The 16,129-nt window shown below is 39.5% G+C and overlaps 1 protein-coding gene across 1 annotated transcript in view; it reads left to right on the top strand.

Annotated features, from left to right (window-relative positions):
* MYO1D (myosin ID) overlaps window positions 1-16,129 on the top strand; it is a 358,631-nt gene that overhangs the window by 256,460 nt on the left and 86,042 nt on the right. The window contains exon 21 of the mRNA XM_047833109.1: window positions 14,570-14,724. Within this exon, the coding sequence (XP_047689065.1) occupies window positions 14,570-14,724 (155 nt within the window). The remainder of the gene's footprint in view (window positions 1-14,569; window positions 14,725-16,129) is intronic.

The raw sequence follows: 16,129 nt of genomic DNA, 5'->3' as shown, positions 1-16,129 counted from the left end.
AAGTAGACTATCCGGGGATCAAAATAAGCAAGGAGCTGTATTTTTATATTCGCATGTAACAAAATTGGCTTTTGCTGGTGGTTGTGTACAGTCTACGGGTCTTCGCACATGTATAGATTCGTGTAGCCCCCACGCCAGGCAGGATACGCAGTCGTCCATCATCCCCAGACAACTCCCTTAGGTCAGACTACCCCTGACCCTAAACTCTGACAGCCACCAATTGTTGTCCATCCCTATAGTTCTGTCTTCTAGAGAGTATCACATAGACAGAATCCTACAGTATGTAACCTATTGAGGCTGACTGCTTGCACTCAACATAATGCCTTTGAAATGTATCCATGTTGTTGCATATCAATAATTTGTTTCATTAGTTTATTCCTCTTATTGCTGAATAGCATTACATTGTAGAGATGTTCATAGTTGATTTATCCATGGATATTCTATTCGTTTCCAGTTTGGGGCCATTGTGAATAGAGTTGCTATAAACATTCCTGTCTAAGTTTTTGAGTGAACATACGTTTTCATTTCTCTGGGATATATGCGTAGGAGTGAAATTGCTGGATCACATGGTAATTCTAATGTTTTATTTATTTTTGAGACAGAGAGAGAGAGAGACAGAGCATGAGCGGGGGAGGGGCACCAAGAGAGGGAGACACAGAATCTGAGGCAGGCTCCAGGCTCCATGCCGTCAGCACAGAGCCTAACGCAGGGCTCAAACTCACGAACCATGAGATCGTGACCTGAGCCGAAGTCAGATGCCCACCTGACTGAGCCACCCAAGCACCCCACATGGTAATTCTACATTTAACTCTTTTAGTAATGGCCAAACTGTTTTCCCAGTGATTGTATCAATTCACATTCCCACCAGCAGTGTATGAGAATTCCAACTCTTCTGCATCTCCACCAGCTTGTCACTTTGTTCTTGTTGTTGCTTTTGTTTTATTTTGGCCATTCTGATAGGTTTGTGGTGGTATCTCATGGTTTTAATTTGCATTTCCCTAATAGCTAGTGATGTTTAGCATCTTTTCATGTACTTATTTGCCACCTGTATGTCTTCTTTGGTGAAGTGACTTCAAATATTTTGCCCACTTTTAACTTTTTTCTTAATGTTTATTTGTTTTGAGAGAGAGAGAGAGAGAGAGAGAGAGAGAGAAACCATGTGTGCATGAGCTGGGGAGGGGCAGAGGGAGAGGGACTGTCCCAAGCAGGCTGCACGCTGACAGCTTAATCTTGGACCTGAGTCGAAATCAAGAGTCAGATGCTTACCCAACTGAGCCACCCACGTGGTCCCCTTTGCTTATTTTTAAATTGAGTTGTTTGCTTTCTTATTGTTGAGTTTTAAGAGTTCTTTATATACTCATCTTCCTACCAGCGTCTTCCTCAAAGAAACGTTTTCGGTTTGGTTAAATTCAATTTAACATTTTTTTTTTCTTTTATGAGTTACACTTTTGGTGATATTTCTAAGAAATATTTCCCCAATCCAAGGCCATGGAGATTTTCTCCTGTTTTCTTCTAAAAGTTTTATGGTTTTACATTTTACATTTACATCGATGATCCATTTTGAATTCATTTTACAGAAGGCCTGAGATTTAAAGTGATGTTTATTTCTTTTGACTTGTGAATGTTGAAATGGTCCAAGTTATCCAAATGTCTAAGTTATATCCTTTCTCCATTGAATTGCCTTTGTAGCTTTGTGAAAAATCAGTTGGCCGTGTTTGTACCTATTTCTGACTCTTCATTCTGGTCCACTGATCTGTTTTTATCCCTTTGACAATTACCTTATCTTCATTACTTTAGCTTTATAGTAAGGAAATGAACTACTGTGAGTCTTTCAACTTTGTTCTTCTTTCTCAAATTGTTTTGGGTATTCTAGTTCCTTTGCCTTTCCACACACACTTTTTTTTTTTAATGTTTATTTATTTATTTCAAAGTGGGGTGGGTAGAGGGAGAGAGCGAATCCCAAGCAGGCTCTGTGCTGTCAGCACAGAGCCTGACACAGGACTCAGTCTCTTGAACCACAAGATCATGACCTGAGCCAAAATCAAGAGTTGGACACTCAACTGACTGAGCCACTCAGGTGCCCCTCCATACACAGTTTAAAATCAGCTTATTGATATCTACAAAATGTTATGCTGGGATTTTGGTTAGGATTGCATTAAATCTATAGATTAACTTGGGGAAAATTGGCATCTTAACAATATTGTATTTTCCAATCTATGAATTTGTTATTTCTGTTTATTTACTTTCATCAACAATTTGATTTGATTCTGTACTTTTCAGCATGTAGGTCCTACGCATGTTTTTTTAGATTTACATATAAGTATTTTTGGTTTTGGAAAAAAAATAAGTATTTTTGTTTTTGGAGTTGCTGTGGATGGTTTTGTTTATAAACTTCTGTTTCCAAAATTATATGCTAACTATACTTAAAATTTTTTTTAATTTTTGGGGCACTTTGGTGGCTCAGTCGATTGAGCTCCAACTCTTTGATATTGGCTCAGATCATGATCTCGTGGTTAGTGAGGTCAAGCTCCATGTCAGGATCTGTGCTGACAGCTCAGAGCCTGCTTGGGATTCTCTCTCCGTCTCTCTCTCCCTCCCTCTCTCCCTCTCTCGCTCTCTCTCTCTCAAAACTAAGTTAACATTTTAAAAAATTTTTTATTTTTAAAAATTGTATTTCCAGGGGCGCCTGGGTGGCTCAGTCGGGTAAGCATCCAACTTCAGCTCAGGTCACGATTTCACAGTCTGTGAGTTCGAGCCTCGCGTCAGGCTCTGGGCTGACAGCTCAGAACCTGGAGCCTGCTTCCCATTCTGTGTCTCCCTCTCTCTCTGCCCCTCCCCCATTCATGCTCTGTCTCTCTGTCTCAAAAATAAATAAATGTTAAAAAAAATTTTTTTTTAATTGTATTTCCAGTTGTTCATTACTAGTATAGAGAAATATCTTTGCATGTTGGCCTTGTGACCAACAAGACTTGGTGACCTTGCTAAACCTACTTACCAGTTCTAGGAGCTATTTTGTAGATTCCTTGGGGTTTTTTTTATGCAGACAATCATGTAATCAAATAATATAAAGACTCTCGTTTCTTCCCTTTTGACCCATATGCCTTTTAAATTTCTTTAAACCTACCTTATTGCGCTGGCTAGGGCTTCTGGTATGATGTTGCACGACAGCAGTGACTATGGAAATCCTTACCTTGCTTCTGATCTCTGCAGAAAGATCTCTTTCACCACTAAGTGTGTTGTTAGCCGTGGCATTTATATAGATGTGATTTATCAGGTTGAGTTCTTTTCTAATCCTGGTTTCTTGAGGGGTTTTTATCATGAATGGATGTTGAATATTGTCAGGTGCTTTTGTTGTGGGCTCGTGGAGCACAACGGCCAAGAAAGAATTCTTGACACATCGTAAGGTACATCTTAGGAAATTTATTTAAGTAGCATGGGGACAGGACCCATGGGCAGAAAAAGCTGCACTTGTGCTCTATGCAGCTGGTGTCTGTATGCCTAGTGCTCAAGGGGGAGGGGATGTGCAGGGAGTAGATCATAAATGCTTCTTCTAATTTCCACTCGTAAAACTACATTCACTAAAAAATTTTTTTTAATTAAAAAAAAAAACTACATTCACAAGATTGCTCTGGTGCTTATCGTTCAGTTTGATATTAGCTATCAGTGAGATGTACAGGAAGTCATGAGACCCTTTAAGAATGTAGCAACCAGCACATATTTGATCCTTATCAAAACTATGCAGGCTGTATACGGGTCAGACTTCTGGGCTAAAAGTAAACATTTTTCTGCTTCTATCCCTCATCATTTACCCCCTGACCAATTTTTGGTCCTTAAATCTTTTAAGGTTGTTGAAGGGCGAGGGGCTCATCTTCTGTAACTTCTTCAAGCTGTCAGGGATCATAGAGATATCCCTACCTTTGGACTGAAATTGGTCACTCTCTGTCCCTACAAGTAAGTATAATAGAAGGCCATTGCTGTAGAGTACAGAGAAGACATCTGGGTGAATTTGTTTTGAGTAGTAAGGATCTTTTGAGTGAAGGAATTGGCACCTGCTTGCATGTATCTCAGCAATAGAAAAGAACAAAGCCAAAGGGACAACACATTAGCATTATTATTATAATGAAAATAAGAAGGGCACCTGGGTGGCTCCTCGGCTAAGCCTCCAATTCTTGATTTCAGCTCAGGTCATGATCTCATGGTTTGTGAGTTTGAGCCCCACATTGGGCTCTGCACTGTCAGTGCATGGGATTCTCTGTCTCCCTCTCTCTCTTTCCCTCCCATGTTCGTGCTCTCTTTCTCTTGCTTTCAAAAAAATAAATAAATAAAGTTAAAAAAAAAAAAAAGAAAAGAAAAGCAATGAGAAGACACTTTAGTGTGGACCATAGTCCACCTCCGGACCACAAATGTAACCAGTCATTAAGTGGAAATGTAGGGTCTTTAAGAGCATCAATTTGATTATTCATATCATTAAGTAGTCCTGTTATATTTTTGTCATAATCCAGAATGGAGTCACAGCATTCTGCCTTAATAATGGCACACACTCCTCCTTGTGTTGCTGTTAAGACATCTATAGCCATTATATTTTGTAGAACTGCTTTATGCACTCAGGTCATTTTGGTGTTTAATAATGTAATGCTATTTTGAGAGTCATTTTAAGATCTTAATTGCATATTTATCAAGGGCCTCTATGTGCCATAAAACATCTTCTAGACCTACTGATGGAAGAAAAATAGATGTCAGATCATCATATCATCATATAATGGAATGCAGACCTTGTCCATCGTTGTTTTAGCTATGGAAGATTCACTGGACTTGTGATAGTCTTAGTGCTATGGCTATGAGTCTAGGCATAACCTATAGTACATCTTCCAATCCAGCCTGGTGGAAGCCATGGCCAAAAATTTGGCCCATGTAACCATTGTGTTCCATTAGGTGCTAGCCATCTGATGCCTGATCACCTTGTCTAATCAATAGCAAACCAGTCAGTTGCCTATAAAATAATGGTATGGTCACAGGCTTATGGGGGTAACCATTCCATTTAGCCGGTACTATTGGGCTATGAATCAAGGGTATGGTTTTTCTCTTCTTAGCATAAGGGACGGGCCTTTTGGCTTAGTTGTCCTATTGTGGTAGTAAGCCACATATATCCATCCCGTATTTGAGATAATCCTTCCTGGGTATTATCTCAAATAATAGTCAAGGAATTTGTTGTCGTCAGACTATCCACAGATTGGCATATTCAGTTAAAATTTTGATAGTTTGAGGATAAGAGAAAGGCCTCTTTTGGCCTGGAGAGTCCCATGTAACATTTACCATAGGTCAGCAAGAAACATTCTTTTTAATGATAAAAGCATCCCTACATGTGCTGGTATTAGGATGTAGTATCATTTCAGCTATGTGTGGATGTAAATAATGCCAATCTGTACCTTGTAATGGAGAGTCTTAGCAAGGGAGACCTTAAGTGCTTGATGTGGACAGTGACCCACAAGCCCAGCCCGAAGATTGGTTTTGGAGCTCAGCGTAGTGTTGTGCCCCTTGTACAAAAGAGTTCCATTTAGGTATGGTGTGTAGATGTCAAGTACAAGAAAAAAGACCTCCATTTTTTTTTCTTATCTCATTGTTTAAAGAGTATTTTGAGATCTTCCACTGGTTCACAGGAATATGAGGGCACGTCGTTCAGTTCGTTGTCATTCTCCCACATCCAGGCTAACCCAGGGCTCAGCCAGCCATTATTTCTATAAGTCCATAGTTAACTCCATGGAGTGGGGTATAATCTGGTTTTAAGGAGCAATTGTGTTATCCCAGACACATAGAATTGATCAGGGTAAAAGCTGAGTTACCCAGTTGTTGGGGTACCCATTCCATTGTCCAGCTATTTAAATAATCTATGTCCATGGGGTCCCTTTTATTATCCCCACAGAGTAACAAACAGGAAGACTATCTATATATGAGCTATTATGGCAGTATCTCTGAAGTTTACCCCAAGTTGTCTAGCTTAGGCAAACAACAAGCATTTAAAGACAGCTAATTAAAACTAGAACCTAACATCCATAAGGATGCATTATTGAGAAACATAATTTTTCTCAGTTCACCCTTATTTCCAGAGATAGCCAAATCAAGACTGATTCATTTGTAAAACAAGTCCAGTTTTAACAAACTTGGCCTAATTATTTACATAAGCTCAGCAAGAATAGTGATTGATCATATAGATCCTTTAAAATCTTGGGGCGCCTGGGTGGCTCAGTCGGTTAAGCGTCTGACTTCAGCTCAGATCACGATCTCACGGTCCGTGAGTTCGAGCCCCGCGTCGGGCTCTGGGCTGATGGCTCAGAGCCTGGAGCCTGCTTCCGGTTCTGTGTCTCCCTCTCTCTCTGCTCCTCCCCTGTTCATGCTCTGTCTCTCTCTGTCTCAAAAATAAACGTTAAAAAAAATTTTTTTAATAAAAAAAAAATAATAATAAAATCTGTTTTGTGGAAACTTTTTATAAGGAATCTGTAGATTGAACTTTTTTGAGAGGGAGAGCACATACGCAACCATGTGAGTGGGTGAGGGGCGGAGGGAGAGAGGGAGAGGGAGAGAGAGAGAGAGAGAGAGAGAAAGAATCGTAACCAGGCTCCACATGAGGAGTCCCAACAATTCGAGGCTCCGTCTCACAACTGTGAGATCGTGACCTAAGCCAAAATCTAGAGTCAGACGCTTAACCAACGGAACCACCCAGGTGCCCCTCTCGATTGAACTTTTAATAGCTGCTCAAGGGTAGAGCCGAGCCAAATTGTTGTCATCAGACTTGCCTACAATACCTATAGATTTGGGTGCATTCCTCTTCTTGAGGTCCCTAAAATATCCTGAGGTTTCCTGCACCTGCCAGGAAGTGACATTCTTTACTCACCTGGTAAGGCTGCTGGGAACTCTGTAAGCAAGGTATCAGGCCAACATTTTCTATTTTTTTTTTTAATGTTCATTTATTTTTGAGAGAGAGACAGAGAAACAAAGTGCAAGTGGGGGGATGGGCAGAGAGAGAGGGAGACACAGAATGAGAAGCAGGCTCCAGGCTCCGAGCTGTCAGTACAGAGCCCGACACGGGGCTTGAACTCACAAACTGTGAGATCATGACCTGAGCCAAAGTCAGACACTTAACAGACTGAGCCACCCAGGCGCCCCTCAGGCCAACATTTTCAAGGGGCTTTATTGACTCCATAAAGTCAACCTTAATTCCTTAGAGCTGTCTGGTCATATCTGAGTCTATGCATGTCTCTCTTACATAGGACATTCCAGTCAAAGCCTTAGTAATATAACCAGTGTTTCCAATGGTGTCCTTTACAAGGAGAATAGATTCTTTTTAAGTTTTCTTTAAATTCCAGTTGGTTAACATATAGTGTAATATTAGTTTTAGGTGTACAATACAGTGATTCAGCAGTTCCATACGTCACCTGGTGTTCCATCACAAGTACGCTCCTTGATCCCCTTCACCCATTTCACCCATCTCTCCACCCACCTCCCCTCTGGTAACCATCAGTTTGTTCTCTGTAGTTAAGAGTCTGTTTCTTGGTTTGCCTCTCTCCCTTTTTTTTTTTCCTTTGCTCATTTGTTTTGTTTCTTAGATTCCACATATGAGTGAAATCATGTGGTATTTGTCTTTCTCTGACTGGCTTATTTCATTTAGCATTATGCTGCCTAGCTCTATCCATGTCATTGCAAATGGCAAGATTTCATTCTTTTTATGGCTGAGTAATATTCCATTGTACATATATACTACATCCTCTTTATCCATTCATCAGTAGTTGGACAGTTGGGTTCTTTCCATAATTTGGCTATTGTAGATAATGCTGCTGTAAACATCAGGGTGTATGTATCCCATTGAATTAGTATTTAGTATCCTTTGGGTAAATACCTATTGGTGTGATTGCTGGATGGGAGGTTAGTTCTATTTTTAACTTTTTGAGGAGACTACAAATAGAACAAATTCTTATTGAACTTATGCAAATAACTAATTGCCAAGAAAGATAGAATACCCACTGGGAGTTTCTGAATTCTGGAGGATTCCAATAAAGAAAAGATTTAAATGTTTCAATTTGTTCACGAAAGAAAACTTTATCACATTTCTATAAGTCATGGATTTCTTAAGAGAAGGTTTCTTTAAATCTAGAAGAGCAAACATTAGGAAACCAGCAGTGTGTCAAATAAGAGTCACAAAAACCATAATCATCTTCCTCAGTCTATTTAGTCCCGTTCTCCTAATTCTAGTTGTTCAGATGCAGCTTCTTCCATTAGTTCTGGATATGCTTAACCATTTTAGTTTTATGATTTTAAAGATATCAAAAACCTGTATTTGTCAAAAGTCAGTTTCCTGAATCTCCTTGAAGACAAAACTCATTCTGCAAGAGCATCGGAACAATAACTGTAAACCACAAGAGACTCAAAAATAGAATGGTTAAAGATCTGATAAGAGAGTTCATTATAATGTAGCTGACAAGGAAATTTAGTTATTCCTGTGACACATAGCATTTTAATAATTAAAACTATTTAATTTTGACCTTATACTAGAACATATTAAAACTTCAGGAATTTCATATATTTTCTACAATATATGAAATTATATTTTTTATATATTTTTAAGTATATGCCTAAACAGGATTATAGATCATTCTAAATTTAATATTTACACTTAACTGCGCTGGCAGTAAGAGATTCTACAGGAAGCTAGAGTTGTTAGCAAAACTTGAGAAGTTTTAACTTTCTTAAGTAATCAAAGACCTGATAACGACAAAACACAGAAGCTTTGGTTTTCTGGGCAGATAAAGAAAAAGAAAAAAAACTTCATTTGTATTTTCTTATCAAAAGCAGACAACAATCCAATAAAACTTTGTCTTTTTCACACAGAGAAAAGCAGAATTTCAATTTTATGCCAATGTACTTTTAAAATCCATTCATTTCAAGCTCAATCTTGACCATACATAAAATTCTTTTCCAAAAAATTCCCTTTACAAACCTTCTACAACTTTCTTTTGCATTCAGATTTTGTTGTAAACATTTTCTGCCCAAACAACCAATCTCATTTTAGGACAGAATTTCTTTTTCCCTCAACAAAAGGTATTCTTTCTCATAATCCTCCACTCCTACGTACAGAGTTGCTTTCCTTATGTGTATCAGTCTTTTTTAAAAATTTTTTAACATTTATTTATTTTAAGAGACAGAGCATGAACAGGGGAGAGGCAGAGACAGGGGAAGACACAAAATCCAAAGCAGGCTCCAGGCTCTGAGCTGTCAACACAGAGCCTGATGCAGAGCTTAAACCCACAAACTGTGAGATCATGACCTGAGCCGAAGTCGGACGCTTACCTGACTGAGCCACCCAGGCGCCCGTCCTTCAGTCTTAATTATATTTAGCAGAATTCTAACTCTTAGAAACATTAATCTCCAAAGAAAATTAAGTAGTAATCACTTGTGAATGGTCTGTTACACCAAAATTCTTTAGATCTGAACTTCATGAACATATTTCATAATTTCTAAAAACATGTTTTTCCATAGTACAACCTTTCAACCAAGCATAAAGCAAGTTTACCATAGACCCAACATCCTCAGTTTCTCTGTGGTAAGAAGCCAAAAGCCCAAACCTACATTTAGTAAATATGCTTTAGCATTTATTTGGAAAAGACTTAGATATCCAATAAATTCAATCCAATTTATTGTTTAACTTAGCAAAACTTCCAAGTGTCAGGAGCGCCTGGGTGGCTCGGTTGGTTAAACTTCCAACTCTTGATTTCAGCTCAGGTCATGATCTCACAGTCATGGGATCAAGTCCTGTGTCGGGCTCTGAGCTGACAGTGCAGAGCCTGCTTGGGATTCTCTCTCTCTCTCTCTCTCTCTCTCTCTTTCTCTCTCTCTGCCTTTCACCCTGCTTGCATGAGTACGTGAGCTCTCTCTCAAAATAAATAAATATTAAAAAAAAAAAACTTCACAGTTTCATGTTACCAAAAATTTTGAAAGCTATTTAAAAGTTTTACCTATGGGGTGCCTGGATGGCTCAGTGGGTTAAGGGTCCAACTTTGGCTCAAGTCATGATCTTGTGGTTTGTGAGTTTAGTTCCCACATCAGGCTCTGTGCTAACGGCTCAGAGCTTGGAGCCTGCTTTGGATTCTGTGTCTCCCTCTTTGTCCCCCACCCCACTCTGTCCCTCTGTCTCAAAAATACACAAACATTTTTAAAATTTAAAAATAAATAAATAAATAAATAAATAAATAAATAAATAAATAAAAGTTTTACCCATTAATCTTTTATTTATTCAGCCTACTTGTTCTTAACAATTACTCGTGAAAACTTTGAGACAAAATTAACCATCATTTTAAGTCATCTTTCTGCTGACAAATTGCAACAGCGATAACACGAGTTTATTTGACCTTTTGTAAACCTTGGTAGAATAAAAGTTTTATATTTAGTGCTGATAACTCTAAAGACATGTTTACCTTTAATTAAACTAACAAACTCAAATTAGCTTAAATGCCAAATTTAAGTGTGCACCTGGGCACACTAAATGTCAATCAGTTTGTTCCCCACTGTCAGTTTTTACCTGGGGCACCGGTGGGGAAATCTGAAGTGAGCGGTTTAAGTCCAAAGAGAGGTGCTCTCCACTCCTTGATAGCAAGGAGAGGAGGAACAGGAGCCAATGGCACTGAGGGCATGAAGGATGGTACAGGAGCCATTATGCGAGTGGCACCCAACATGGTGGGGAAAGAGGAGCAGGGGGAGGTGCAGGCAGAAGAGGTGAGGTGCTGCCAGCAAGAGGGCAGAGAAAAAGGACTCTCTCAGTCCTAAAGCTCATCAGCACAGACAGATGAACAGGCACACCTTTTGTTTCCATCCACAAAAAGTGAAAATAGGCAGTCCATGTCTGGTGGAGAAGACAGGGAACCTCCCTGAAGCAAAAGGAATTTTGAAAGCTTCTTGGGAGTATTCTTTAAGGTCCCCATCCTGAGGTAGACTTACAGGACAACTGGCTCCAATGATCATAGCCATTAACCTACGAAATGAATGAGGGAGAAAACCCCACACAACCAGAGTCAGGTAACATTCATCCAGTACTCTCAAGATATATTCCGGCTCTGACACACAAAGAAGCAAACAAAGAGGAGAGAATAACTCAGGAAAAAGAAGGAGGTATATACAGGATCTTGGCAGAGAGATGGGGGCAGGGAGTGGTGCACATAGAAAACATGACAAAACACAGGGAGGGTGGTGGGTTAAGTAGGACGGGCCTGGGCAGCCAGCTGATGGTGGATTGAGAAGAAAAGGGTGAGGAGAGGGGTGTCCTCGGGCCCCCTAAAGGAGTATGGACAGATGAGGGTTTTGGTAGAGGGCCATAAAGGCCTGACCTTATGGGATTTTGGTCCATTTTCCCTGGTGCCTACCAAAAGGTCCAATTGATAAATAGTACTGAACCTTAAAGACCCATCAATGGGTCATTTTTTTTTATCATCCTTCAGAGAACATTGAGGCCAAGCATTATTACAGAAAAAGATGAGGCACTTCTTCTTTAAATCCTATTGTCCAGATTGACTCTGTTGTGTTAGGTAACAACAGCCCAAAGGAAAATCCTTTGGGATCAAGGAAGCTGATCCTGTAGTTAATTCCTACAAATGGAGGAGAGTCCATTAACTAACTAGGAGTCCATTACCAAAATCCTCCTCAGCTTCTAAGTGGCATCCCACCAGGAATATTGCTGAAGGTCCCTGGGATTCAGAGTGGTGGGAAGCATCCCTCAGTTTCAACCACTCTGACACCATTGTACTACCTGAGAAGGGGTGTCAGTGATTGGACTGAAATGCCACAGAAATTGGAGCTGCCTCTTTCCATTTTGGGGGTATCAATATATTTTGTAACCAGTAACAATACCCTTTGTAAGACTCTGGATCTACTATTAATGGATGAGGTAGAGGCCCTTTGGTATCATATTAAGTGACATATATCTAAGCTAGAAGTACTTTCAGCCTGAGAGTAGGACTGAGAACGCCAAACAGCCCATGGGCAAGACAAATGAAAGACGTGAAGAAACGAAAGTACGGAACCCCTATCTAATCCAGGAAACTTTCTTGTGAGCCCTCTCTGTGATCCAGTCCCCCGCTGGGTGAGTGCCTCAACTGGATAATAGCTCCCACCAGTCACTTTCAGGAATCACATGTGGTCAGATGTATCTTGGATTTTATGCCCATTTGAGGGATCACACTGGATTATTTAGGAGGAAACCTTCCATGGGAGTCTTGAGATCAGCGGCCATCCTAGGGACATGTATGTCTGTCCTGTGATGAGTATTAAAAGAGTATTAAAATACTTGAGTATACAAGTATTAAAAGAGCAGATGAAACAGAGACTGATTTCTGAGCCCAACGCCATTACAGCCAAGGTACTGGTGTCCAGCCAGGCAGCAGAAGTTTGTCTTCCCATTAGTAGGGCCACGGGCAAGAGGTTCTCTCCTGAGCACTCAGACAAGACACATTCCGAAGGGTTGTACTATTCAGGACATCTCTGGAAAAGAACAAGAAGTAGAGGCTGGGGGAATAAAGGGGTTTTAGCAGGTCGCACTGAGGCTGTTAGATTCCCCCTATAATCCCCTTGCAGGGCCACCAAAAATGTTGGTGGGTCATGGAGCACAATGGCCAAGAAAGAATTCTTCAGACATTTTACAGTGCAAATTAGTAAGTTTATGTAAGTAGCACGGGGAAAGCTCTCTGCTCTGTGGGCAGAAAGAGCTGCACTTTTGCTCTATGCAGCTGGTGGTTATATGCTTTGTGCTCAAGGGGGAAGGGACGTGCAGGGACTAGTAGATCAAGGGGAGCCCCTCTCGCCCAGTCTGTGGAATATGTGACTCTGATCTCAAGGTCGTAAACACAAGTCCCACGTGGGGTGTAAAGATTACTTAAAAATAAAATCTTTAAAAATATTTAAAACTAGGGACGCCTGGATGGCTCATTGGGTTAAGCATCTGACTCTTGATTTCAGCTCAGGTCGTGACCTCACAGTTTGTGAGTTGACACCCCAAGTTGAGCCCCTGCTTGGGATTCTCTCTCTCCATCTCTCTTTATCTGCCTCTTCACCACTTGCGTGCAGGCACTCACTTTACCTCTCTCTCTCTCTCTCTCAAAATAAATAAATAAACTTAAAAATAAATAAATAAAAAATAAAAATAAATGCTCAAATTTCTGCCTGTGAAACTGCTTTCTCAAGATTTGTCTAGTGCTTGTCATTCAGTTTGATGTGAACTGTCGGTGAGATTTAAAGGCAGTCATGAGACCCTTTAAGAAAGCAGCAACCAGCACATATTTAATCCTTATTGAAACTATGCAGGCTTTAGGTCAGCCTTCTGGGCTAAAGGTGAATATTTTTCTGCTTCTATCCCTCATCACTTTCTTTGCATCAAATAATATCACATGGCTTATTTATTCTGTTGCAGCAATGGATTACATTGGTTAATTAATAAATTCTGAACTAGCTTTGCATTTCTTAGATAAACTCTACTTGGTCATAGTATATTATTGTTCCTATATGTTGTTGGATTTCTTTGTTAATATTTTGTTGGTCATTCTTACATCCACATTGATGAAGGGTTTTGGATATTGGTTTACAGTTTTCTTGTACTGCCTTTATCCTTTTTTGGTATCAGGATAATGCTGGCCTTATAAGATGAGTTACAAAGTGTTCCCAGTGTTATTTCTTCTTTAAACATTTGGTAGGATTCACCAGTGAAGTCACCTGAGCCTAGAGTTTTCTTTTTTGAAAGGTTTTTAACCACAAATTTCATTTTTTAATAGATAAAGCAGTACTCAGCTTATCTATTGCCTTTTGGGTGAGTTTTGGTAGTTTGTGGCTTCTAAGGAATTACTTGTTATTAAATTTATGTACACAGAGTTGTTGAAAATATTTTTCTTTGTTATCCTTCTAATGTCTGTATGGTCTATAGTGCTATCCCCTCCTCCATTCTATATTGGTAATTAGGTTATCTCTCTTTTATCCTTAGACTAGAGGCTTAGCAATTTTATTGATCTTTTGAAACAACCAGCTCATTATTTCATTGATTTTTCTCTATTATTTTTCTGTTTTCAGTTTCACTGATTTTTAGTCTTATCTTTATGATTTCCTTCCATCTTGCTTGTTCCATGAAAGTTGGAAAAGACTGAAGCTACCAGGGTCACTGATCAAAAATACATTATTAGGGGTGCCTGGGTAGCTCAGTCAGTTTGAGCATCTGACTCTTGACTTCGTCTCAGGTCATAATCTCATGATTCGGGAGATCAATCTCCACATCAGGCTCTTCACTGATAGTGCAGAGTCTGCTTGGGATTCTCTCTCTCCTTCTCTCTCTCTCTTCCCCTGCCCAGTTCATGTACACACACTCTCTATCTCAAAATAAATAAACTGAAATATATATATATAAATATATATTATATATAAGTTTATTTTTAAAATTATACATATATAATATAATATGTATATTATGCATATAATTACGAAATGTATTTTTAAATTTATTCTTTTGAGAAACCATCCTAATAGTTTTCCATGTTTTATGTCTTTGCAGTTGACTGGTCTGAGTGTCTCCAATGGAAAGGACCAACTTGTAGTGTTCCATACAAAAGACAACAAAGACCTCATTGTCTGCCTTTTCAGCAAACAGCCAACCCATGAGAGTCGAATTGGAGAACTTGTTGGAGTCCTGGTGAATCATTTCAAGAGGTAAAGCTTGATTTTTGTAACTGAGGCAGGTTTTGAACATATGAAATCTTTCATCATAATTCTTACTGAACTTGCTTTGTGCCAATTTCATTGTATTGAGTTATTTTCCTTTAGAAGAACGACATAAATCATCCATTCCACAGAAGGCAAAATTAGCATCTAGGCTTAGTTTCAAGATTAGGAATGATCCTCTGCTATTCCAGCCTCCAGCTGAACGAAAAATGACAGAATTTCCCCAAGTGTGATTTCTTCATCACCAGTCCAATGACAGAAATCCAAAAGACAGAAAAATTACTTTATATACTTATTGTCACAGCTTCTCATTTATCCCAAATATAATCAGCAATTGTGTCTACTGTGAATGTAAATTAGAAGACAGGTTTAGGATGACATATAGGTACATGAAGACTGAAGGAATTTCTAAGAGAAGCAACAACCTATACAAAAACGCAGAGTTTGGGTGTGGCACATGACATATTCACAGTGAACCTAGATGTCTGGGGTATTTGTGTGTGGGTGTGTGTTGTGAACAGTGATGTGAGAAATATGCACAGAGCATGGACCCGGAGGACGATGTGGACCAGAGAATGATCTGTCTGGATATTTACTGGAGTTGTTTTAGAGATGGGGTCTTCCTTCCCATAGGACATCATCGAGCATTTGGGGTAGAGTGTTTCTGACTCCAAAGTCAGATGTTCTTTCCAGTGTGGCAAACTGTCTGTCTCCGCCTCCCCCCCACCCTGATGCCAGGGGAAGACTGCTTCTCAAAACTCAGGGTCCAGTTCCTTTTCTTCCTCGATGACACTTCCTAAGTTGCCAGAAGCGGTCTTTGACTTTCCTTATCAGTATTGTGTTGTTGTTTTTTCTCACTTAGATATGGCTTTTCTTTCCCTAAACAAAGACATATCTAGAATCAGATGTCCACCTGTCTAATTCGACTGTGTTCATTTTGCTGATCAGTGTGTGCAGTATAAGCAGACCATTTATTTTATGTTATTAAACTTTGTATCCTAGATCAAAATAGGTCCTTAGATATGTAGTTAAATGTTTTTCGGTGGTGTGGATAAAATAATGCGTAATGGTCATCTGGTGGGAAAAAAATAAGAATCTAAGGAATTACCAAAAAACAATGATAAACAGATAAGTTTGAAAAATTCCCTTCCATCTGCCAAAGAGTGCTAAGAGGATACTAAGGAGTTTAGAATGGAAGGGAAAGACATGGAGAAGGCATCTCTACAGTAAAGTCATGGCTCAGTTTAGGAGGCTTCTTTTCCTTCTGATAGTTAGAACAAAGTAAGGACAATTAAAGGGATTTTAATCCGCATGCCTGTACTAATGCATAGTTTTTGCCTGGAAAATATTTCTTCTCAGTCTGGGTCCTTGTTTAGCAAATTCCAACTCTTAT

Source organism: Prionailurus viverrinus, chromosome E1, assembly GCF_022837055.1.
Source record: "Prionailurus viverrinus isolate Anna chromosome E1, UM_Priviv_1.0, whole genome shotgun sequence".
NCBI classification, from domain to species: domain Eukaryota; kingdom Metazoa; phylum Chordata; class Mammalia; order Carnivora; family Felidae; genus Prionailurus; species Prionailurus viverrinus.
This window is presented reverse-complemented; position numbering and strand designations above follow the sequence as displayed.